A 23,982-nucleotide genomic window follows, 5' to 3' on the forward strand; every position below is an offset into this window, starting at 1 on the left:
CCTCAGTTAGAGCATTGAAGATGGGTCGAGGCTGGGTCTTCCAACATGACAATGACCTGAAGCACACAGCCAGGATAACCAAGGAGTGGCTCTGTAAGAAGCATATCAAGGTTCTGGCGTGGCCTAGCCAGTCTCCAGACCTAAACCCAATAGAGAATCTTTGGATTCTCAAACTCAAACTCCGTGTTTCTCAGCGACAGGCCAGAAACCTGACTGATCTAGAGAAGATCTGTGTGGAGGAGTGGGCCAAAATCCCTCCTGCAGTGTGTGCAAACCTGGTGAAAAACTACAGGAAACGTTTGACCTCTGTAATTGCAAACAAAGGCTACTGTACCAAATATTAACATTGACTCTCTTAGGTGTTCAAATTCTTATTTGCAGCTGTATCCTACAAATAAATAGTTAAAAAATCATACATTGTGATTTCTGGATTTTTTTTTTTTTAGATAATGTCTTTCACAGTGGACATGCACCTACGATGACAATTTCAGACCCCTCCATGATTTCTAAGTGGGAGAACTTGCAAAATAGCAGGGTGTTCAAATACTTATTTTCCTCACTGTATATTTAAATTAAATTTTTCATATTTACAGGTTGGACAGTCGCGAAAAGCATTTCACTGCATGTCGTACTCAGTATGAATGTGTATTTGGCAAATAAAGTGTTAATTTTAATTCAATTTAGCTATCAATTTTATGCAGAGCTAGTACAGTAAAACAGCATTACAGGATGACAGTTTGGTAAAGCAATATGGTGTGAAAGGTGGCTGTGTTTTAATTGAAAGGTTGAGACATTTTCACACAGTTGGTGGTTTTCCACCTGACATAATGCATGACCTTATGAAAGGTGTTATCCCCAATGAAATGTCTATGTGCATTAAAATCAATCTTGAATCCATTAATCAAGCTAAACGGCAATTCCCTTACAAATTCTCAGACACAGTTATTCAGCCTCATATCATTACAGCTACATTTGCCTCTCAAAGTAATGCCTATGAAAACTGGGCACTAATTAAACTTTTTCCTCTCATGATTGACTTTGATATCCCTGAAAATTCTGTTGATCCTGTACTTTACCACTTTTTTCTTTTTTTTTTTTAAGTTTAAAATGTTTCAATAACAGAAATTGATATTTTATTTGTTTTTTTGTATTTTATTTCCTGAGTGCATTATGTGCAGGTTTTCTTAGTGTTTTGATGTCATGATTTAAGAATTGTTAAATGGAATAAATAAATATCCAAACGACTTTGAGTTTTGAGTACAACTTGAGAAAGATGACAGTTTCCACACATTTTTCAAGTAATGTGAACAAGCAGACCTGTTAGGGTAACTTCTTTTTGAAAGTTTAACTTAACTAGCTAGTCAAATGATAAGCATTGCAATCTCAAAATCCAAAATATCACAAGTACAGGCAACATGCTGGAATTCTTACAGCCTGCACTGAATCTGTCATGCCAGCTGGCAGGAATGAACCACGGTGTTAAAGCTGATTAGAAGTACACTCCAGCTGGAACCATGTATGTTCTGTTCTTTCGGATTTCCTGTATTTAGATATACCTCAAGATCCCTAGATTTTTCTACTGTTAGACGATTCTATTCTCCAGCTTGAACCTTTTTTTAAAAAAATGAGGACAATATCAGCTGCAAGTACTGCCACCAAAAATTTTTACATTTTGAAGCTCGTAAATTTTTTATCATAATTCAGAGATATTGTCTTGTTAAAAGGTACCACTGCCAGGCTTAGCACGCAAAGGACAACACTATTTGGAGTTGGACGAATATTGCTGTGATGTTGCTAAATAGGCTGGAAAGTACTACTATACCTAGATGACTTTTGCTTTTGTTTCTATCTTTCTTTCTTTATTCAAGTGGTCGGCTCCATGGCATCTGTCTGTACTTTTGAATGGTGATCGTTGATATGTTTCTGCAATAAAACTAATTTTGAATAAAAATGTTGATCACAAAAAAAGAAAGCACACTCAGCTGTATAGGACACTTGGCCAGGATGCAAGGTGACTTTTAAACCAACTTATCTTAGATATAACAGCTGAATTGTCAGCATTTTCTAACAATTCCATGAAGCATGCCAAAGAAAAATGAATTGCTGATACAGGATTTATTCACAATGGTTAATATGTGAAGTGGTCTTGAACACAGATGTTTTCTAATGATTGTGTTTCCATGGCAGGCTTTCTAATTCAAAATTCTACCCTTCAGTCTTTCTCCAGCAAAGAGAATATGCATGTGAAGCATACAGGCAGAGTCAAAAGGGCACTGCTGTTTAAAGATGATTGGCTTATGTTTTCCCACCAGTACAAAAGCCACCTGAGACTCATCCATTATGAGTGCATGGTCTCAATGTTAACAGGAGGAAAAGCCCGCTTGTACCAGCGCAGTCCGCATTAGCATGGTGCTAGATTCCTTGAGAACACCGAACACTCTGTAAAGTCACAAGGTTAATGAAGAATGTTTTGAGTTCATTAATCTGATATAAGATCAGTCTATGTTTGACTTAGCTATTAATTGTTAACTAATTTTAGTTAATAAGCTATTAATAAAGAGTTAATGTAACCTATATACTTCTCTAATTCTGAAAAGACCAAACACTTAGCTATGGATGAAGACTTTTTAAAAAATATTAACGTGTCAAACTGTCACTTTTAAAATTGTTATTTGGTGATGAGAATTAGTAAGTGATTCATTTATTTGACTGGTGCACTCTAGCTCAATACTGTGGACATTAGTTACATCATATAAAAACATGGCTCCTTTTTTTTTTCTTTTTCTTTTTATATATACACTGCACATTATGTGTACAGGGTCAATAAGTAAAATGCTCTGGCCAAGTTAATTAATAGATCTGAAACACATTTCTACATGCTGTTACTCAGCACAAAACTACATTTCAATGAGATTTTCCAGAATTGTAATAAAATATTTACAAATACAAAACACAGCATTTACTTTATAAAGTCAAAAAAGTAACCCAAACCAATGTCCTCGCTCTTTGTCACAATTCTTTAATAAGAACAAGTTTAGCAAATTTGAAATGAAAAATAATAGAAACTCAAAATATATAAAAGTGAAACAGAATTCTTGGTGGATCCTAAGAAAGTATGGCGAAATTATTTTTATAACAATACATTTAAAATTAAAAAAATAAAATAAAGAACATGGAAAAAGAAAACTACCAAGGAAGCTCCAGCCTGCAGAGACCCTAAGTTACGATCCCCCAGCATCTACTAAAACAAACAAAAAAAAGGAAGAAGGAAAGGAAACAAACTCACTCAACTAACTTGACTTTCTTGCCTGTGTAGATACATGTATTCCAATCAACTTATACAAATCAAACCCAAATAAATTAAAATGTAACAGATTGTCACCCGAATGGTCAAGCATCTAGTCGAGCTAGTCGCAACCCGTGTAAGGTACTAAACAGAATGCGTTTAAGACTAGGAACTAAATGTTCACAGTCTTTTTAAAGACTTGCTAGAATCCTCAACTAGAGATGTACAGCTCAGACAGGTAGACTGGGTGCCAGGATTTCGCAGAAGGCAAATTTTCTTTGGGGTCTCAATCAGCTTACTGAGGTCTTAGGGTCAGGCTCTCTTGTTTCTTTCTTTCTTTCTTCTTTTGGTAATAAAGCACAATAAAGGGATATGCGCTGAGAAGAGGTTACAAGGGGACATGACTGAAGAGATACGAGACAGACTCGCCGTTGTGGGTCCTCCGAATAGCCTCTGCAAGGATCATTGAAATGTCGATGACCTGGAAAACAGAAAACAACACAATCATCTTTGATTAGAAGTAAAGCATTTTCATAAATATAGCCTTGTTATTGAAAGGTTTCTTGAGTCTTGACTATCTAGTAAAGTTAAAATAGACTTAGTATGCATCAATACTATACACATCAACGACAGTGTATAGACAAAGAACACAATGTTCAGTTTTATAGACAGTGGCCAAACTGTTTTAAATAAGCCAAAAAATAAAAATAAACTTGCAAAAATTGCATTCAATATAAGTCATATGACAGGACTGAGGTGTAAAACACAATAGCAAACTTAAAAACATGAAATTCTATTTTGGTATATTTTACTGGTGTATATATTGATCAAGGACATGGTTCATCAACTTATTATTTATCATGTAAAATGACTTCCATGTTGTTCTACAGTCAAAAGGATTGCAGCAATATTAGATTATTATTAGTCTAGCCAAATAATGAATAAATTTTCCCAAACAATAAAACAAGCTAGCTAACTTATACTGTATACAGTTTCAAGACCTGTCAGAGTGTGGAAACGGCTACTTTTTTTTCTATCATTGAGACACGTGCATGTTCCTTTTGTTAATATGTAGCAAACTGGATAAAAGGCCAAAACATGCAAGAATTGGTTGCTCTAAGAAAGGCACTTCTGTAAGACAGTAAATAAGAAAGAAAATGTTACCAGGCTGCCTCACAGCCAAACATAGAGAGGAAAGCTTAATGGTTTGGGGTTGTTTTGAGGCAGGGAAGGTTAAAGACTTGTTACAGCTAAAAGGAATACTGAACCAACATGGCTACCGTTCCATATTTCACTCCTATGCAATTTTATCTGAATGATGGTTAATTGGAAGCAACCTCACCTACAATAAATCCGTGACCCGAAGCATATGGGCAAGTATGTAAGTGTTATTTAGAGATCAGACAGTCAGCTGGAGTGTTATCTGTTGTTGAATGGCCAGCCCAGTCAACAGACTTAAATCCTATTGAACTTCTCTGGGATGAACTGTATCGCAAGATCACCTTTGGCATGTTTGACTATTCCAACCGAATAAAACTTTCTTTCGGCTTTTCCCATTAGGGGTTGCCACAGCGGATCATCTATATTCATGATCCGCATGTTCGATTTGGCACGTCTTTGAATGTCTGGAGAAAACCAATGAAAGATTAGGTGTTTTTAAACTTTTGACAGGCACTATATCCCCACTTTTCTTTCCTTCTGCCAATAAACAACATTTTTGGACAGCGTTTAACCTGCACCAGCTATAACAATACACAATAAAAATCTCTAATTTTTCATTATAAGAAAGTAGCTGTAAATATCCAAATTGTAATTGCTTTCAGTGCTTCTCTGGTCTAAACACAAACTAAGTAGACACAAACTAAGTAGAGGTCGACGGAAATGGGTTTTTCTCTGGCCAATGATGATGCTGATATTTGGAAATTGGCAGCTGGTGGGCAAAAATCTGGGAAAACTGGGAAATCAGGGCCCCCCCATGTCATAAAATCTAATTCTTATTAAGACATGATACAGAAAATTGTTTAAATTAAAAATATATTGAACATAACACAAGCCTCTCTAATCAGTGCACTAGTTACCAGGTTTTTGTAACAATACTGTTAGCAATACTAATAATAACAATACTCTAAATGTTATTCTCTTACTCTTCTCAAATGTTATAGTCATTCTCTCTCCAAAAGTAGAAATTATTTAACCAATAAAATATATAAGGCAAGATTAAGTACGAATGATATGAATTTTGAGTGTCGGTCGACTTTAGTTTTTTCCGCACCGTTGGCTATGGTCAGACGGCATCAGCTGTTTCTGAGCTGATTCTGCAAGCATCAGCGGCGGAGCTCGTCGGCGAGAAAGAGAATACGATTGGCTATTTAGCTTAGCGAATAAGCACACAATAAAAATTTTAATTCTTGCTCTTGTCTTTGCAACTTAGAGGACATGATTGAAAAAAGCTGCACAAGTCCATTAGTAACGATTACAGCAGGTGAAAATGCTGCTTGCTTTACATATTTACAGTTCTAGCTCTTTTCCGGTTTCCCTGTTTGGATGCTGAATACAGACTACTGCCACCTGCTGGTAAGGGAGAGTTATGTTCTCTCATCCAAGCTCAGAATGTAAAAAGCATAGTTGGTGTGCCACCTAATAATCGGCCTAATTTGCAGCACAATCAGCCGATGCATGAATAATAAAAAACCTGCAAAAATCTGCCTGATTAATCAGCTGGCCTATCAATCGTTCGTTACACGTTCGTTACACAGTGTAACGGGTGAAATATGTTGTGGCTACTTTAAGAGCAGAGCGGCATTTTGGGAATAGCCTGCCAACGGCTTTTTTCCGGTATTACTGCATTGTGTGCAAGACCGAGGAATATGTCCTTATTATTTTCTGATGCTCATTTCTAAGTTTCTTTGACTAACCTGTAATGCTGTTGCCAAGAAAAATAAAAAAGCACAAGCTTTGGAAACCTGTCTGTGCTCATATGATTTCTGTTGCAACTGGAGTTTTAGTGAGCTCTCCCTTTACCCAGACTCAACGCGTTACAACGGCTTGTATCTAAACAGTAGCCGACCAAGAAAGTTATTGTTCACTGTCTTCCTCCTTCCTTTCACAACTATTTATCTCGGGAGTTTATCTTTTGGCATTGTCGTGCGTTAAAAAAAAAAACTTTTTTTCTCCCGATGCCATGCAGCTCAGAACACAGGTGAGTTGCGTTATTTCGTTTCCGTTTGGAAATTTCATTGGTCTAATGTTATGGGGTTCAGTTTTTTGGCTTGAAGTTTGTGAAACCGGGAAAAACCTAGGAAAAATTCATAAATAAGCCGCTTCGTTGTTTAAGCCGCGGGGTTCAAAACGTGGGAAAAAAGTAGCGGCTTATAGTCCGAAAAATACGGTAACTTGACATGCTTCAAGGGTAAACAGCAACAAAAAAGGTGTAACTGTGACCCTTTAACAGTGTATTTTTTTTTTTTTTTAGGTGCCATCATGTTTGCTAAATTGTTTTGTCGAATCACACAATTGTACACATTTGTACATACATTTTAATATATGTATGTATGGCATCCAACCTGTATTTTAGGACAATGCTTCATCTTCTCTTCCTGTGGAATGGTGTTGGTCACGACTACAGCTTCAAAGCAGGCATTGTTGATGCGCGATATGGCAGGCCCTGAGAAAATGCCATGAGTTAGGATGGCATACACCTTGGTGGCACCAGCTGATAATAGCCTAAAAAGAACAAGAGAGACAAAACAACTTGCTCAGTTTCTATTTACAGTACACTGTTCGCATTACATGTAGACGGGTGTGCACATGTATACTGATTGACTCTCTAGTATACAATAAATGTATGCAGGATTGTCCGATTCGTAGGATTTAGTTGAGTGTACTTTATTCATTTACTCGTTGGGCCCTATTCATGGAAGATATGAGTCAACATGGAGCAATGAGCACGGAAACTGGACCATCCTGTAAACACTCCTCAGAATTCACAAATGATTCTTAGATCCCTCAGATTCATTAGTTAGGCCTGTTTATGTTAATCAATTTCAATCACTTTGCACACATGCTCACCCATTTACAATTTGCATAATACCCTCGCATAAGGTATAACAACCTTTATAAAGATATCACCACAGATAAGCAGCAAATTTTATATATATATGTGTGTGTGTGTGTGTGTGTGTGTGTGTGTGTCTTTTTGAGGTGCAAAACAAAACATTTCTTTTTCAAATGTACTCAGGTTTGTATCAGTCAGAAGGTAATAGGATGTGTAACAGCAAATGACAATTGTTAGCACTCTTATGCTACTTGACCAGTCCAGCAGGTTAAAAGTAAATGGCTTGACATGAAGCTGGATTGGAAACATTAGCCCATAAAACAAATGATGCATTAGCTCACAAAAAAGGTTCACCATCATCAAGGTGACCCAGCTGCATGACCAGTACAACTGGTGAAACCTCAGTCAATTCCCGATGGTGACAGTGATGCTGTTCCCCCTAGCAACCAGTCATTACTTAGCAAATAAACCTTTACTCTAAAAACACATTCATCACACAGAGCTCTTTCTGCCACATCATGCAAAAGCACCATCAGTGCCAGTAAATGTTCAATATTACGCAGACTTTAGTCTTTTTTATAGTTAAAAAAATAATAATTAAATAAAACAAAACAGAATGGTTTTACAAACCATGGGTAAATAAATGCTTAATAAAATATAATACTTTATATAATATAATAAATAAATGCCTTCTCCCAGTCATGATCATTTAAACTTCTCACTTGTTTACATTTTGGGAAATTAGTCAACAAGGTTAGTCAACCCAATCTTCGTGTGCAGAGGAAAAGAAAAAAGGTGAGTTACTTGTCAGCGGCATGGCAGACGGTGCCACATGTGTCAGCCATGTCGTCGACTAAGATAGCCACGCGGTCTTTCACGTCTCCCACCAAAACCATGCGATCCACCTCATTAGCCTTCTTTCTTTCTTTGTGAATGAGGGCAAAGTCAACATTCAGTCGATCTGCTATAGACGTGACCCTGCCGGTGGAAAAACATTAAAATCTATGTTTAAAAAAATGCTGACTTTAAAAGAACACATAGCTGAATTAACAGAAAGGGAAAATAAACTAAATGAGTGTGTGTGCACGCAAATTAGCTTCTGACTTCTCTTTCTTACAACATTGCACAGAAGAGCACAATTTTCACAAAATGAAAATGATCTGTAGCATCAGAAATCTCTCAAATATACAAAAAAAAAATAAATTATAAAATAAAAGATGACATGCATGACTTCAAATTAACACAATAGATTCATAATTTGCCGTATATAAGTAATAAATCCCCAACATTGCTAAAACCATAGTTATTTGCCAGGGAACTCACTGCATGTCCTGAGATTGTAAAGGTGACACAAACACCGTTTTGAAATGAGTGTAATAAGTAGCCTATGCAGACCTTTTAGCTCCTCCAGCATCTGGAGAGACAATGGTGCAGTTCTTCCATTCAGGAATATTTTCCTTAATCCACTTCAGCACAGCAGGCTCAGCGTACAGGTTGTCCACAGGTATGTCGAAGAAGCCCTATAAACACACCGAATTTAGAAAGAGTATTCAGGAAGATCCAGTCAAAGTGATTAAAATTCACTCAGCGATCAGATTCAGTGGAATCGGTTCTGACTCACCTGTATCTGAGAGGCATGCAGATCCATGGTAATGATATGATCTGCTCCTGCGACAGACAGCATGTTGGCCACCAGCTTGGCAGAGATTGGCGCTCGGCTCTATTAATAATAACAAAAAGGAGGAGAAAACATGTTATTAGATAAAACACCATCTGAAATGTAAAAGTATGAATGTTCTTTTTTTGACATTTCACAAAACAGAAAAAAAAGAATTCTAATCTGTTTTGTGGTAAAAAGGTGGAGAATCACTAACTCTCTGTAAGTAAAAATAAAAAAACCCACTGTACATTAAAATGGAATACAAAATCTGTAGAACTGAAATGATGCCACGAGTTAATCATGTAATATAAATAAAAAAAAATAATAATCGAGGCAAATTATTTATTTTATTTATTTATTATGCTTCATTTAACTCCATTTAACTACATACAGAGCATTGTGTTTCCCCACAAACCATTATTATAGACGCACCACCCGCTACACTAAACTCTGGAGCACTCTGGATGGGTAAACACAGAAGACGCGGCCGAATTAAAAACATTTGGGGATTATTTTAAGTTAAAGCAAAGAAAACACCGAACAATGCAATCACTTTTTTTTTTTTTTAAAGAGTAGATTTTTTTAGTATTTTTTGATATTTCTATTAAAGATATTTTTATTTATATATTTGTATTCACATTTTGTAATATGTATGTACTATGGAAATTAAATGGACTAAACAGGCTTAGTTTCCACAAATATTCTTGTATGCAATTTCAGCAATAAAAATTAAAATTTTTTCTAAAAAAGAAAAAAAGTCAAGTCAATTTCTATAGCGCTTTTCACAACAGACATTGTCTCCAAAAAAAACTTTTATGTTGTTGATTTTAAAAGACTTGTCTTATTTTTTCTTGTATATTTAGTATTGCGCTTAAAGAAAACATACTTCTTATCCGATTACTCGATTAATCGACGGAATAATCGGTTAAATACTCTATTAACTAATTGATAGCTGCAGCCCTAGCGTGCTGTTATGACGAATATGAAGTGGTGTTATTTACCACTCAAAAGTTGATTGTTGGCCAATAACTACACATCCTGAAGTGTTTTATTCCTCTTAAACCACTGCTATTGACCAAGGAAAACAAGTTGCAATTTATTAATGGATGCCACCACAGAACCCTGTTTTCGACATCATTGAGTCTGTCTGGGATTACATGAAGATACAGAAATATCTGAGGCACAGATGATGAATTTATTTAAAAATCTGTCTGCAAATGTACCAAACCAAACATGTGTGTACTTGCACCAATCCGTGAACGACTTCAGATTTAAAGGCATATTTTTAAGTAGCTTGGAGATGAAGATAGTCAGTATCTTATAAGCTATCCATAAAACACTTCAATTTGTGTCTGTTGTGTAGAAATATGTGTGAACAGAGCAAAGTTATTTTAGTTAGTTGGATTAAAGTTATAACTCTTTACAGTGGACTCCCTGGACCAAATTACTGATAAGGATTTGCATCCAAAAGCTCTTAAGAGTCTCTAAACTTGTCAGACTTTCAGCAAAAGCAACTCAGAAAAGCATTAGTCATTATTCTAAGAGAAGACATTTATTCAATACTATTAGAGGAAGTCTGCAGTATCAGCATATTGTAACAGTCAAAGGTAAAGCTGTTAATTTAAGTGTTCAAGCTGAGGGAATGTTGGTTAAGGAACTTTGTTGTTACAAGCGGCATTTCCCGGGATCATTAACTTCCAATGAAAGTGACAGTAATTAACAGTAATTAGCATGTTTTGCATACATCCTACAAATTTAAATGTAGCTATAATCTTATCTTTCTAACATATATCATATCTATACACAAACGTGAATGTGAAATATATATATATATACACACACACACGCACACATACACACACACACACGCACGAGAGGGTTCTGTGCTTAAAAAATATTAACAAATCTAGAAAAATATCAGAAAATGAAAGCTAAAAATCTTATTTACCGCTCAGAATGGCTTTAGTGTTGAGCAAAAACAAATGAATTGCCTTTGTTCTGTACTTTCAGAAGGAACTGTTTAAGTGGGTGGTCAGTTCCATTATGTGAATAAGAGGATCTATGTTCTACGTAAGTGCATGCAAATAATAAGTAATAAGCAACTTCTAACATTTGCGCCAAATAGAAGACATGTAAAAGTAAAAATTTTAACTTGAACATGACTAACATGAATTAACTTTTAACTGCTTATTCAGTGAAGACGGACATGTACCTCACACCCAAAGTCAACACTGTATGCAAACAGCAGATGTGCAAGTGTATTTGCATAGGACTTTCCTATGCGAGACACAAACAGCCTTACCTTATCCTTCTTGTCTTGCCGAGCGTAAGGGAAACAGGGGATGACTGCGCTGACACGGGAAGCTGATGCTATCTTGCAGGCGTTGATCATAATCAGCAACTCCATTAAGTTGTCGTTGATCTCGCCACAGCCACTCTGTACAATGTACACGTCCTCGCCGCGTACGCTTTCTCCAATCTCCACACTGTGCAAAAAGAGCATATGACAAAAATAAGCTTTTGCTATTTAGCATAAGTAGGAACAAAACAGGTACATTTGAGGCAGCCTTAAATTGCAATCAGCTGTCAGTGTTCTAGAGCAGTGTAATCTGAGTAGAGTGGCAAGATGCAAATTTGAGAGAAACAAACGCAAAGCCCTCAGACACACACGATTACAATGACTGTACCTGAAGTGCCAGTAATATAAAATGTAGATAACCATTTGGGGCAAATTATTCTTAAGAAATATGGCCAATATAGACTCACCATCCACTTTAATTGGAACGCTTGTACACCTGCATGCATGCATATATGCATATATATATGGCAACCTATCAATCTGGCCATTCTACAATGGCATTTCTGATTCCACCGCCAGAACGCTCACTCATTCACAAATGTTTTGCATCATTCTGTGCAAACAATAGACTTTAGAGATAAGACATTTATGAAATACTTAAACCTGCATTTCTAGTTCTTACAATGCTGCAGTAAAAATCTCAGCTGTCACTCTCTCTACTATTCTATTGTTTGATGTAGATCAGGGGTCACCAACCTTTTTGAAACTGAAAGCTACTTCTTGGGTACCGATTAATGTGAAGGGCTACCAGTTTGATACACACTTCTGAAATAACAACCAAATTGAACCAAACAGGCTGGCAACCTTCATTGCTGCTGTGCATACACTACTGTACTTTTCAGGTGGATGTCATTTTGCAATGTTACAATTTCGATTTCCACCAGCATCCAAGCTCAATGTTGCACTTAGTTGCTCAGCAATGCATGTTGTGTCCACGTTCATGAAAGGATTGGAAATTAACAACACACATGGCTCAAACTGATCAAGGTCACAAAACCTGTTCTCAAACTCCTGCCCAAGTCTGTTAATGACTTTAAAAGTACTTTTCCGCAACTTTGTCAAGAGTCTCAGACGCAAAAGCAACATCTGCACAGAGGGAAAGTGCAGCACCTTTTTTCTTAGTAAATGCACAGAGAAAATGTTTATCTGGGCTTTAAATGCATTTAAAGCACTTATGTCAGCAACAGTCTTACCTTTGCCTTGCAGCTCACAGTTCAAATGGTTCAGTTTCCCAGTAATGTCCGTTAAAAATTAAAGGTCAAGTGTCCACTCAGTGTCCTCTAACAGCGCCTTTGGATTGCATGAACTCTTTGATCTCACTCAAAAGTGACAAAAACCATATTTAGCTGACAGCTCCTCCAATAGCACCTTGAATGTTCTGTGCTGTTTAGCTCTGGAGAGGATGCTGTTTATGATTGTCACCACGGGAGTCATGACGTGCCCAAAGCCGATCACCGTTGCACATAACGCCTGCTGGTAAGTGATGCAGTGGTAATGCATGAAGATTGGGAACTTTGGGTCACCTTTACAGTGAGCGATGAATCATCATAGCAGGAGCCCCATCAGTAGTCACTGATACCAGCTTTTCCAACTGCACTTTTTTTCTGTGAAAAACTCCTTCACCGCGTTATAGAGGTCAACTTCCATCGTCGTTGTCTTTAGGGTCAGTAGTGTCAGAAGTTCTTCTTTTGTGGAGAAATCACCAAACACCATCCGGATAAAGACCAACAGCTGCGCTGTACTGCAGCTGTCCACAAACTCGTCACACTGGACGCTGAACCGCCTGCACTTCCCCAGATCCCGATCGAGCTGATCGGCCAAGTTCCCGGACATTGCAAACACTCTTCTTACCATTGTAGTTGTTCCCAGTTGGACATTGGAGAGAGTGGAGATTATATCCGTTCCATATTTCTCGTCTTTAAGCACAGTTTTTGCAATTATCATCATTGCTTCTTTGAAAACCTCCCCGTCTGAAAATGCCTTCTTTTTCTTTATAAATAAATGTGTAGCTTTAAATAAGACTGTTTGCTTTTTGTGAGTTTTTCACCGGTCTTGTGAAAAAAGACTGCTGTTTTTTTTGGTTTTTTTTTTTTATATTGTAATTTTTAAATTCACACTAATGCAAAGTGTGATTAAAAAAAAAATAGATGCAGCTCACTGGTATGTGGCGCTATGGTGAGCTATTTTTAGAAAAGGCCTCCGGCCGACTCATGTGGTCCTCGCGGGCACCATGCTGGTGACCCCTGATGTAGACATTACCTTGTGGTCTGTACCTGCATCACTTTATGCAACTGTGATGTTGCCACATTAGATAACTGGATAACTGAGCAGGTGTACAGATTTTCCTATTCAAGTGCCCCATGAGTGTATGCGAACTTTTGTCCAGAATACCTATATATGCTTGTTGAAGATCTCAATCCAGAACTGATCCCACTTTCTTCTAATAATCTTGATAATATCCTTCTGGAAAGGCTTTCCTAGAAGAATGATTTGAGTGTAGCTGTTGTTGATTGGGGGTGAGAAGGTGCTGTCTGCATTCCACCTCATCCCAAAGGTGTTCAGTAGGGTTGAGGGGAGGTTTCTGTGCAGATCACTCAAACCTTCCTCATACACCTGAAGATATTAATGGTGTTGCTTTAACACTGTTATATTGGACCATTCTTGGACCTCATAGTTGCAACCAAGTGAAATGTGAATGCAGCTGAATACAAAGACATTCTCACGTATATGTGCTTCAAAATTTGCAGAAGGTCCACCTTATTTAGCATATAAACATTTACACTTTTTCAGTTCAGTTCAAGCTCTGACGTGATTCTATTCACCGAGTCGTTTCTTCCACATACACAGATATAAAAAAATAAAATAAAAAACAAAAGTTCACATAAACCTCTCAAAACAAATTGCTACTAGTTTTAATAGCCTTTTTACCAATGTTGAGTAATATATACCTTGGCTTAACCCTACCTCGGGGTTCTGATGTACAGTATCTCACAAAAGTGAGTACACCCCTTACAGTTCAGCAACCATTTTAGTATATCTTCTCAAGGGACAATACTATAGAAAAAAACTTGGGTATATTTTAGTGTAGTCTATGTGCAGCTTGTACAGCAGAATAGAATTTCTGTCTTCTGAAAATAACTTAACATACAACGTACACCCCAAGCGACAACAGCTGTACATCGTGTAGCCATGAAAAGCAACATGTCCTTTTCATCATGTTCATGTTTTTGTCTGCTTGACAGGGCCATAAAAATGTGTGTATCTTGCATTAGAGCAGTATAAATTTGGTGCTTTGAGTACAATTCTCTCGTACTGACCACTAGATGTTCAACATGCACCTCATGGCAAAGAACTCTGAGGATTTAAGAATTAGAAGTGTTGCTCTTCACAACGTTGGCCTGAGCTATAAGAAGATTGATAACACCATGAAACGGAGTTCCAGTGCAGTGGCCAGAGTCATACAGAGGTTTTCCAAGAAAGGTCCACTTGGAACAGACATCACAAGGGTCAATCAAAAAAGTTGAGTCCTCGTGCTGTGCGTCGGGTGCAGAAGTTAGCTTCAAAAAAACAGACGCATGAGTACTGCCAGTATTGCTTTAGAGGTTGCAGAAGTGGAAGGTCCACTTGTTAGGCCATATGCCACACACTGCATCAGTTTGTCCCAAGAGGAAGCCTAATGTTGGCTCACAAGAAAGCCCTCAAACAGTTTGCTGAAGACAAGAATGAATGAATTACTGAAACCAAGTCCTGTGGTCTGTTGAGAAGATAAACTTGTTTGGCTTAGATGGTGTCCAGTGCGTGTGGCGAGAGACAAATGAAGAGGGTTGCGTTAGGACGGGCATCCAGCGTAAAATATGCCAAATAAAATATGAGGATCACAAAACTGAATTTCATACCGGAACAGTCGAGGGCCAGGTTACCAACAACCGCCACAGGTATCATTAGGACAACCTACTTTAGTCCTCGGTGTTCTGTTATGTAGCACCAGGGAGATGCGGCAACAGGTAAAAAGGGATGAAGCAAACGCTAAGGAAAAGGTATATGAAGTTGGACACTAAAGAAGTAGAAAAGGATTTGTAGCGATTGGCCAGGCAGAGGGACCGAGCTGGAAAGGATGTGCTGCAAGTGAAGGATGCAGATGGAAATGTGTTAACTAGTGAGGAGAGTGTGTTGAGAAGGTCAAGGGACTATTTTAAGCAGCTGATAAATTAGGAATATAAGAGAGAGAGAATGTTAGATGAGGTGGAGATGTTGAAGCAGGAAGTGGATAGGATTAGTAAGGCGGAAGTGAGAGCAGCGATTAGGAGGATAAAAAGTGGAAAGTCGGTTGGACCAGAATGACATACCAGTAGAAGCATGGAGATGTGCAGTTCTGCAGTAATTACAAGGGAATTAAGTTGATCAGTCACATTATGAAGTTATGGGAAAAAGTAGTGGAAGCCAGGCTGAGAGAAGAGGTGACCATCTGTGAGCAACAGTATGGTTTCATGCCGAGGAAGAGCACCACAGATGCCTTATTTGCTTTGAGAATGTTGATGGAGAAGTATAGAGAAGGACAAAAGGAGTTGCATTGTGTGTTTGTGGATTTAAAGAAAGCGTACAACAGGGTGGAGAGAGAGGAGTTGTGGTATTGTATGAGGAAGTCAGGTGTGGCAAAGAAGTATGTGAGGGTGGTGCAGTGAAGTGTGCAGTAGGAACGACAGATAGAACGACAGTAGTGTGAATGAGATGGAGGGCAGTGGAGTGGTGCGGTTGCAGGGAGAAGAGGTGAAGGAATACAGGTACCTGGGGGTCAACAATGCAAAGTAATGGAGAGTGTGTTAGAGAAGTGAAGAAAAGAGTGCAGGCAGGGTGGAGTGGGTGGAGAAGAGTGGCAGGAGTGATTTGTGATAGAAGGGTATCTACAAGAGTGAAAGAGAAAGTTTATAGGACTGTGGTAAAAACCTGTGATGTTGTATGGTTTAGAGACAATGGCATTGACTAAAAGACAGGAGGTGGTAACTCTTTCTATTCAGGAAGGTTCCACTGACAGAACACATTAGGTCTAAAGACTGGGTTCAAACATATATATACACACATTTATATAATATATATAATATATATATATATATATATATATATATATATATACATACACACACACACACACACACACACACACACACACACACACACAAAAAGAGTTATATAAATAACACAGAATGTGCACACAAATACGAAACCCTGAGTCTATAATGATTCACAGAATTGCAGAATGGACATGGTGTGTGAGAGGATCGGATCAGAACAGTCAACTATCAGTCAAAACACACACTTGACATTGAAGAGTGCACTCCAAGTCTCCAGCATGCGTTAGCAAAAAAATGCATTGTTTATTGAAATCGTTTCATTTGTAATGTTTGAAAATGTTGTTTTTACAATATTTGTGCATCATTTGCAATGAGCAGTGTGTGTGCATTACTTTATATTATATAACTTCAGTACGAGACCGGCTGCGCGTGACATTCACGATAAATCCAGCGCGATCTGAACGCACCCGATAAGAAGAATATTTCCTCCTGGAATAATATATTTCCTCGTTGTATTCCAAATACAAGTTATAATTGTTAACAGTGTAACACTTTGGTGGGTCTTTTAAAAAGATGACCTTGTCTGAGTTTTGCAGAATTATTCTGTGCCAGTTTTTACGCTGATAGAAATCAAATAAAGCACGGCAAACCTAACGCACGCGCTCACAAAACGGATTGATAATTTCCCATATAGAGTGCACGAGTGCCGCTGTCGCGCGATGCATTATGGGAGTTGTAGTGTGTTGCAGCCTTATGTTAAAGGACCGACATGATGAGCGAAACTACAAGTTCCGTGAACACCCGGCTAACGGCAGCCTGGCTGGCACGATGCAAAAGCAACACGCGACAATTCTAGAAAGTCGTTGCTCCTACTTACCATGTTTCTTGGTTACTGAATTTTTTCGTGACGACCTTTCCCAACTCGAGTCCGAGCCGGTCGGCGATTTTCTGAGACAAATCCTGATGGGAGCTCCCGCTGAAAATCTTAATATTCGGCATCGTTGCGTGTTCCAGGTGCCTGACGTGGTGCACAACCAAGAGTGTAAGGACAGAAAGTCTGCTCTAGAACAACGACTTCCGCTTGAGTAGACTGAGGCTGGTGTGTCGGTCCGATTGTATCTGGCTGATGCTGAATCCCCTTGTTAGCGTCTTCCTCACCTTTCCGCCATAGTTGTTCTGTCTGCTCTCCGATGGCGCGCGAGATCTTACACACAGACACACGCGCGCTATTCCGGCGCGATGACGTCATATACCCGCCCACTGGCGTTAGACGTCCCCATTTGTCGCGCGCGTTTCGCTTCTCACCAACTGCCCCAAATGCATCAACTGCACAGGAACAGATGTGCATCAAACTGCCACCTGTCTGTCAGTAAATAACCCCGCCTATACTGTCATAAGCCCTGTCCACATTAAACGGTATTTATTTAAAAAAAAAAATTATTTTGTGGTATTTATAAACACACATAGCAATGCCTTTTATTGGGAAGTGCTAGCTCAGTGGTTACTGCTCTAGTTTACTAATCAGAAGGTCAGAGGTTCATGCTACCACTCTTGGGCTCTTGAGCAGGGCCCTTAACCCTTTGTGCTCAGGTAGCACTGTATAATGGCTTAGGATAGGATTCACTCTCACACAAAACATATGGCTTAGCATGCTGAATTTTATATTTTAGAAACATCTTAATTGAAAAATTAATAGGTTTATCAAAAATTAATTTTTTTGGTTTTTATTAAAGTATTATTAAAATGTAGGTACAAAGATGCAGAAGATCCTTCAAAAACAAAGTCGTATGTGCCATTCCCAGAAACGAATATCTGTGTAAAGCTGCTTTGAGACAAATTTAATTGTCAAAAGCGCTATACAAATAAAAATGAATTGAATTGAACATCAGGAAATATCTTTAAAAAATCAAACTTGGCAGGATTGAAGAGATTAAGTATTTTATAAGATACATCAAGAAGACAGAGTCAACATTTTTTTCTATAGAAACCTTCAGCTTTACTATTTAAAATGAACCACAGTAATTTCTGTTCCTGTTCCAATCATTTCTGTTCTGTTTCATGTTTTAATAGGTAATTCATAGGAACTTAATGTATAATCTTTGTTATGGTAAGGCTTTCTGCAAGGTATTTAACATTTTTGGACTAAACACTCTGGTGTCAGGTCTGTCAGAGGAAAAATGTGCAGCAAGTTCTCCATGATATGATAGATGTCAGGACAAAGCGTTTAAAAGAGAATTTTTAAAGAGACTGATGAGAGAATTTTCTAGTTTCTGGTTCTGTGTGGTAGAAGAAATAAAATGTTATTAGAAATGAATCCACATCAGGGTTTTTATTTTGTTACAAACATAGTTATATGCAGGATACAATACATGCAGTAAAAAGAAAAGTAAGCCAGCTTCAAGAATTTCTCCTAAAAGGAGAAAAAATCCTGACAGTTCCACATATTCAAGTAGTGAATGCATTAAGGATGAAAGGAATGATGACAATTGGTAAAGTATGTTAATATAAGTAGAACAGTTAAGTGTATCATGTCTTTAGAAAATAAAAATGTAAATGTAAAACACACTTACATATACACACCTGTATTACCCAAATGGGGTCTAACAGTTTTTTATTTTATCTTTTATTTAATAAATTTAATTTGTGCCAATTTAATTGATTACTCTTCCCGTGGGCTCACCACCTGCAGGAGGGACCGTAAGGGACGGTGCTGTGAGGATTGGGCAGCGGTCGAAGGCGGGGGCCTGCTTAGACTGCTGCCCCCGCGGCCCAAATTACGGATAAGCGGGAGAAAATGAATGAATGAATAATTGATTACTCAATCAATATAATAAAAAGTGTAATGCTTTCATTTTATTTTTTATAAAATATTATTTATATATTATCAACAAAGCAGGCATTTTATGAAAAATTGTTTTACAAATGTAAATTGTTGATGTTCACAAATAATAATAATAAACCTAAATGAATTTTTTATGTTTTGCATTTTTTCCCCGTATCTATATACCTAAATTGAACTTTAAAACCGAGGAACACACCGAACTATGAATTTTGTGTACCATTACACCCCTATTATATACTGATTATTTTGAATAACTATAAATCACTTATGGCATTTGGCAGACACCCTTTTCCAATCTACATTTTATTTCATATATACAAGTGAGCAGTTGAGGGTTAGTTACCTTGCAATGTACATATCTCATATTGTAAATGTATATATCTCATATTTTTCTACATATGTTGCCTTACACCTTCTTGCACATATTCTAACTTCTTATTTTTAATTAGAGATCTTATATACATTCATACTATACTTGCTCAACAGCTTCTGTACCACTGCCCATAGCCTTTATAGTTATTTGTTGTACATATATTTACCTTTAGTAGACGATAAACTGCATTTCTTTGCTGTTTACCTGTACTATACAATGACAATAAAGTTGTGTCTTTCTATCTGTCTTGTTCAAGGGCCCAGCAGTGGCAGCTTATTGGAATTTGATCTCAAAATTCTGATCAAAAATGTCTTAACCACTGAGCTACAACTTAATACATATTAAATATTATTGCTGCATTTATTGCACCTATAAGATAATATATAGCTCATAATGACAATCAGCTGTATTTATTTTGAAAATGGGTTACATGATTTATATGATTTAAAACATAGACTGCTGAGCATTGGATATGCATTATTCAGATTTGCATGTTGCAGCATTTTTTTGCGATATATACTATTACAAAATAGATAACACTAGTTTCTAAAGAAAAATCAAGTGAAGTCTAAAACTGCAATGCACATTTTTCAGCTAATACTGCTATATAGGCATATTTTGTAGGAATAGATTTACAGACTCTAGCCCATTTTGTGTTGTCACACTCTTTCTACCTTATTCATTAAAGGAAAAGGGACCAACACTGATGACAAATTGTCTGTACTTCTTGCCTTTTTTTGTGGTGCATCCTGGTACCATCAGGTAAGCAACCTAGCCATTCACAGATGTACAGGACCAAACCATCAAATCATCCACCATCTTTTATTTTTCCATGATCCAGTTGTGTATTGATACCTTTTTTATCAGAGCTAACATAAAATTTTTTCAGCAATCTGTGCTACAATAGCTTTTCTGTGGGATCAGACCAGACAGGCTAGCCTTCACTTCCCACATGTGTCAATGAACCATTACCCTGTCACAAGATCACCAGTTCCTTGGATCAATTTTGGTGGGTACTAACCACTGCATACTATGAACACCGCACAAGACCTTCTGTTTAAAAAGATGCAGTTGTCTACCAATCACCCATTTCAAAGTTAGTTAGATTTATACACTTGCATATTATACACAACATTTGCAGTGTTTATCTAACCAAAATTCAGGATGCAACAGGGAGTATGGAGAAAACAGGCTTTATTAAAAAGTAGCAAGCAAAAGAAAAAGCACAGTCCGATAAACCAGTCCAATAGTCCGAAAACCAACAGACAGAGCAATGAAGGGAAAACCAACAAACAGTTAAAAAATCCAAAAGCCAGGAAAACAGAGCACAGCAGGGAGATCCAAAATCAGCAGTCAAAAACAGTCCGGAGTTCAGACACGGCAACTGAGCAATAGAGAGCAGATCAAAAACACAAACCAAAAACAGTCCAGAATCCAAATTATTGAAGAGGCAGAGCAGTGCAGAGCAGGGGTCTGGGTTAGGATCAGGATTAGGAGTAGGGAACAGGAACTGGAACAGGAACCGGAACCGGAACAGGCAGGGTGGCAACAGTACTCTTAAGGATGTAGGAAGCCAGTGAGGTACTGGCCCCTAGTATATGTCCTTTGTGTGCTAAAAATACTGGGTGGCACAGCAAAAATAGACCTTAAGCTTTTGTACCAATTAGCCAGGCAGAAGGACCGAGCAGGGAAGGATGTGCTGCAAGTTAGAGCAATAAAGGATAGAGATGGAAATGTGTTGACTAGTGTGCAGAGTGTGTTGAGAAGATGGAGGGAGTATTTGAGCAGCTGATGAATGAGGAAAATGAGAGAGAGAAAGTTGGATGATGGTGAGATGGTGAAGCAGGAAGTGGATAGGATTAGTAAAGAGGAAGTGAGAGCAGAGATTAAGAGGATGAAGAGTGGAAATTTCAGTTAGACCTTATAACATACCTGTAGAAACATGGAAATGTTTAGGAGAGATGGTAGTGGAGTTTTTAAGCAGATTGTTAAAAAAGAAATTGTGAGAGGATGCCTGAGGAATAGAGAAGGAGTGTGCTGGTACCAATTTTTAAGTATAAGGGAGATGTCCTGTCCTGCAGTAACTACAGGGGAATTAGGTTGATCAGTCACACTATGAAGTTATGGGAAAGAGTAGTGGAAACCAGGCTGAGAGAAGAGGTGACCATCTGTGAGCAACAGTATGGTTTCATGCAGAGGAAAAGCACTACAGAGTAAATATATGTTTTGAGAATTTTGATGGAGAAGTATAGAGAAGGTCAGAAGGAGTTGCATTGTGTATTTGTGGATTTAGGGAAAGCATATGACAGCGTGCCGAGAGAGGAGTTGTGGTATTGTATGAGGAAGTCAGGTGTGGCAGAGAAGTATGTGAGGGTGGTGCAGAACATGTATGAGGACAGTGTGACAGCAGTGAAGTGTGCAGTAGGAACGACAGACTGGTTCAAGGTGGAGGTGGAATTGCACCAAAAATCAGCTCTGAGCCCTTTCCTGTTTGTAGTGGTGATGTACAGGTGGATGGACGAGGTCAGACAGGCGTCTTCGTGGACTATGATGTTTGCAGATGATATTGTGATTTGTGGTGAGAGTAGGGAGCAGGTTGAGAAGAGCCTGGAGAGCTGGAGAGAAGGGGAATGAAAGTCAGTAGGATTACACGTGTGTCAATGAGAGGGAGGGCAGTGGAGTGGTGTGGTTGCAAGGTGGAGAATGTGGAGTTCAGGTATCTGGGGTCAACAGTGGAAAGTAATGAAGAGTGTGTTAGAGAAGTGAAGAAAAGAGTGCAGGCAGGGTGGAGTGGGTGGAGAAGAGTGGCAAGAGTGATTTGTGACTGTGGTGAGACCTGCGATGTTGTATGGTTTAGAGACAGTGACATTGAGTAAAAAACAGGAGGTGGAGCTGGAGGTAGCAGAGCTGAAGATGCTGATATTTTTAATGGGAGTTACGAGGATGGACAGGATTAGAAACAAATATATTAGAAGAACAGCGCATGCAGGAGGTTTTGGAGACAAGGCATGAGCGGCTAGATTGAGATGGTTTGGACATGTGCAGAGGAGGGACATGGGGTATATTGGTAGGAGAATGCTGAGGATGGAGCCACCAGAAAGTAGGAAAAGAGGAAGACCAAGAAGGAGGTTTATGGATGTGGTAAGGGAAGACATGCAGGTAGTTGGTTTGAAAGAGGCAGATGTAGAGGACAGGGGGGTATCGAGACGGATAATCCGCTGTGGCAACCCCTAATGGGAGCAGCCGAAAGAAGAAGAAGCAGAGACCTTAAGTTAACATAAGGGTTGAAAAAAACAAATAAACAAACAAACACACCTTCTGTGCCATCTGTATTGTATAAGCACCAAGTAGACGTTTCTTTTTCACCCCACTTCCAACATTTGCTTAATAAGAATTTGAGGAGTGGCCTAATCTGCAGATTTAAATAAAATGAGAATGAATACAGTAAGAAAACAAATAGGTGGTCAATATCAATTTTTAAACACATTTCAAACTGTGTGCAAAATGTATAGCATCTGAACTCAGATTGACTGTATACGGTTGTGAGGTCTGGCTTCCATTAAGCCATTCATCAGGAAGTCAATTTAATTTTAATTAGATTGTGTGATTAGATTACATAAAGAGTGTAAATTATGTCCTGAATAATCAGCAGTACTATCTGAATTAGTGTCAGCAGCTTCCAAGGTCTTTCATGCATTTTCGGTATCTACAAGATGTCACCCTCAGTTAAGCCCAAGGACAGTTATAACAGTAAAGAGAAAATCAAGCAAGCAGTCAGTCCTTTGCACTGCTATCTATCATTGTATCTGCCTCTATTACAATGATGAAGCTATGCATTAATGCTATATCACATATAGGATATACAAAAGTGCAAATAAAGTAAATGCAGTTACTGGAATTTTTTTTTTTATATATATATTGAGTAATGAAGTGGTGTAATGAGGTCCAACACAAAGCATAATTATTACTGTTACCAGCCCATTTTCTAATTTCACCAATTCTATCAATTAACAAAGTGGTTTATTTCTCTTACAAACACAGCCTTTTGCTAATGATACAAATGAACTTTTATTTATTCATTAGTGACATGTACTTTGACCTCTTTTTGCTATCACTCCTGTGATAGTTGTTAATAGTAGTTAATAATACAAGCAAATAATAAAAAAATTTAAAGCTTGGCATCAGGGGTATAACGGTACACAAAATTCATGGTTCGGTAACTACTTTGGTTTTTAAGTCATGGTTCGGTACAGTTTCGGTACGGTTCTTCTTCTTCTTCTTCTTCTTCTTCTTCTTCTTCTTCTTCTTCTTCTTCTTCTTGCTTCTTCTTCTTCTCTCG

The 23,982-nt window shown here is 38.0% G+C and overlaps 1 protein-coding gene and 1 long non-coding RNA gene across 2 annotated transcripts; one reads left to right on the plus strand and one right to left on the minus strand.

Annotated features, from left to right (window-relative positions):
* Window positions 1-486: 486 nt before the first annotated feature.
* Window positions 487-3,331, plus strand: LOC310736733. Its single transcript, XR_014536637.1, has 2 exons — window positions 487-1,516; window positions 1,630-3,331. It is a non-coding gene; the product is annotated as an uncharacterized lncRNA (long non-coding RNA).
* Window positions 3,004-17,702, minus strand: prps1b (phosphoribosyl pyrophosphate synthetase 1B). The gene is made up of 7 exons (XM_083560446.1): window positions 17,306-17,702; window positions 11,303-11,486; window positions 8,962-9,060; window positions 8,736-8,860; window positions 8,145-8,318; window positions 6,850-7,009; window positions 3,004-3,767 (listed from the first exon to the last, which is right to left on the minus strand). The coding sequence occupies exons 1-7, from the start codon at window positions 17,425-17,427 to the stop codon at window positions 3,675-3,677; spliced, it is 957 nt and encodes a 318-aa protein (XP_083416572.1). The 5' UTR covers window positions 17,428-17,702; the 3' UTR covers window positions 3,004-3,674.
* Between the last annotated feature and the right edge of the window lie 6,280 nt (window positions 17,703-23,982).

This window comes from Silurus aristotelis (assembly GCF_946808225.1).
Source record: "Silurus aristotelis genome assembly, chromosome: 14".
NCBI classification, from domain to species: domain Eukaryota; kingdom Metazoa; phylum Chordata; class Actinopteri; order Siluriformes; family Siluridae; genus Silurus; species Silurus aristotelis.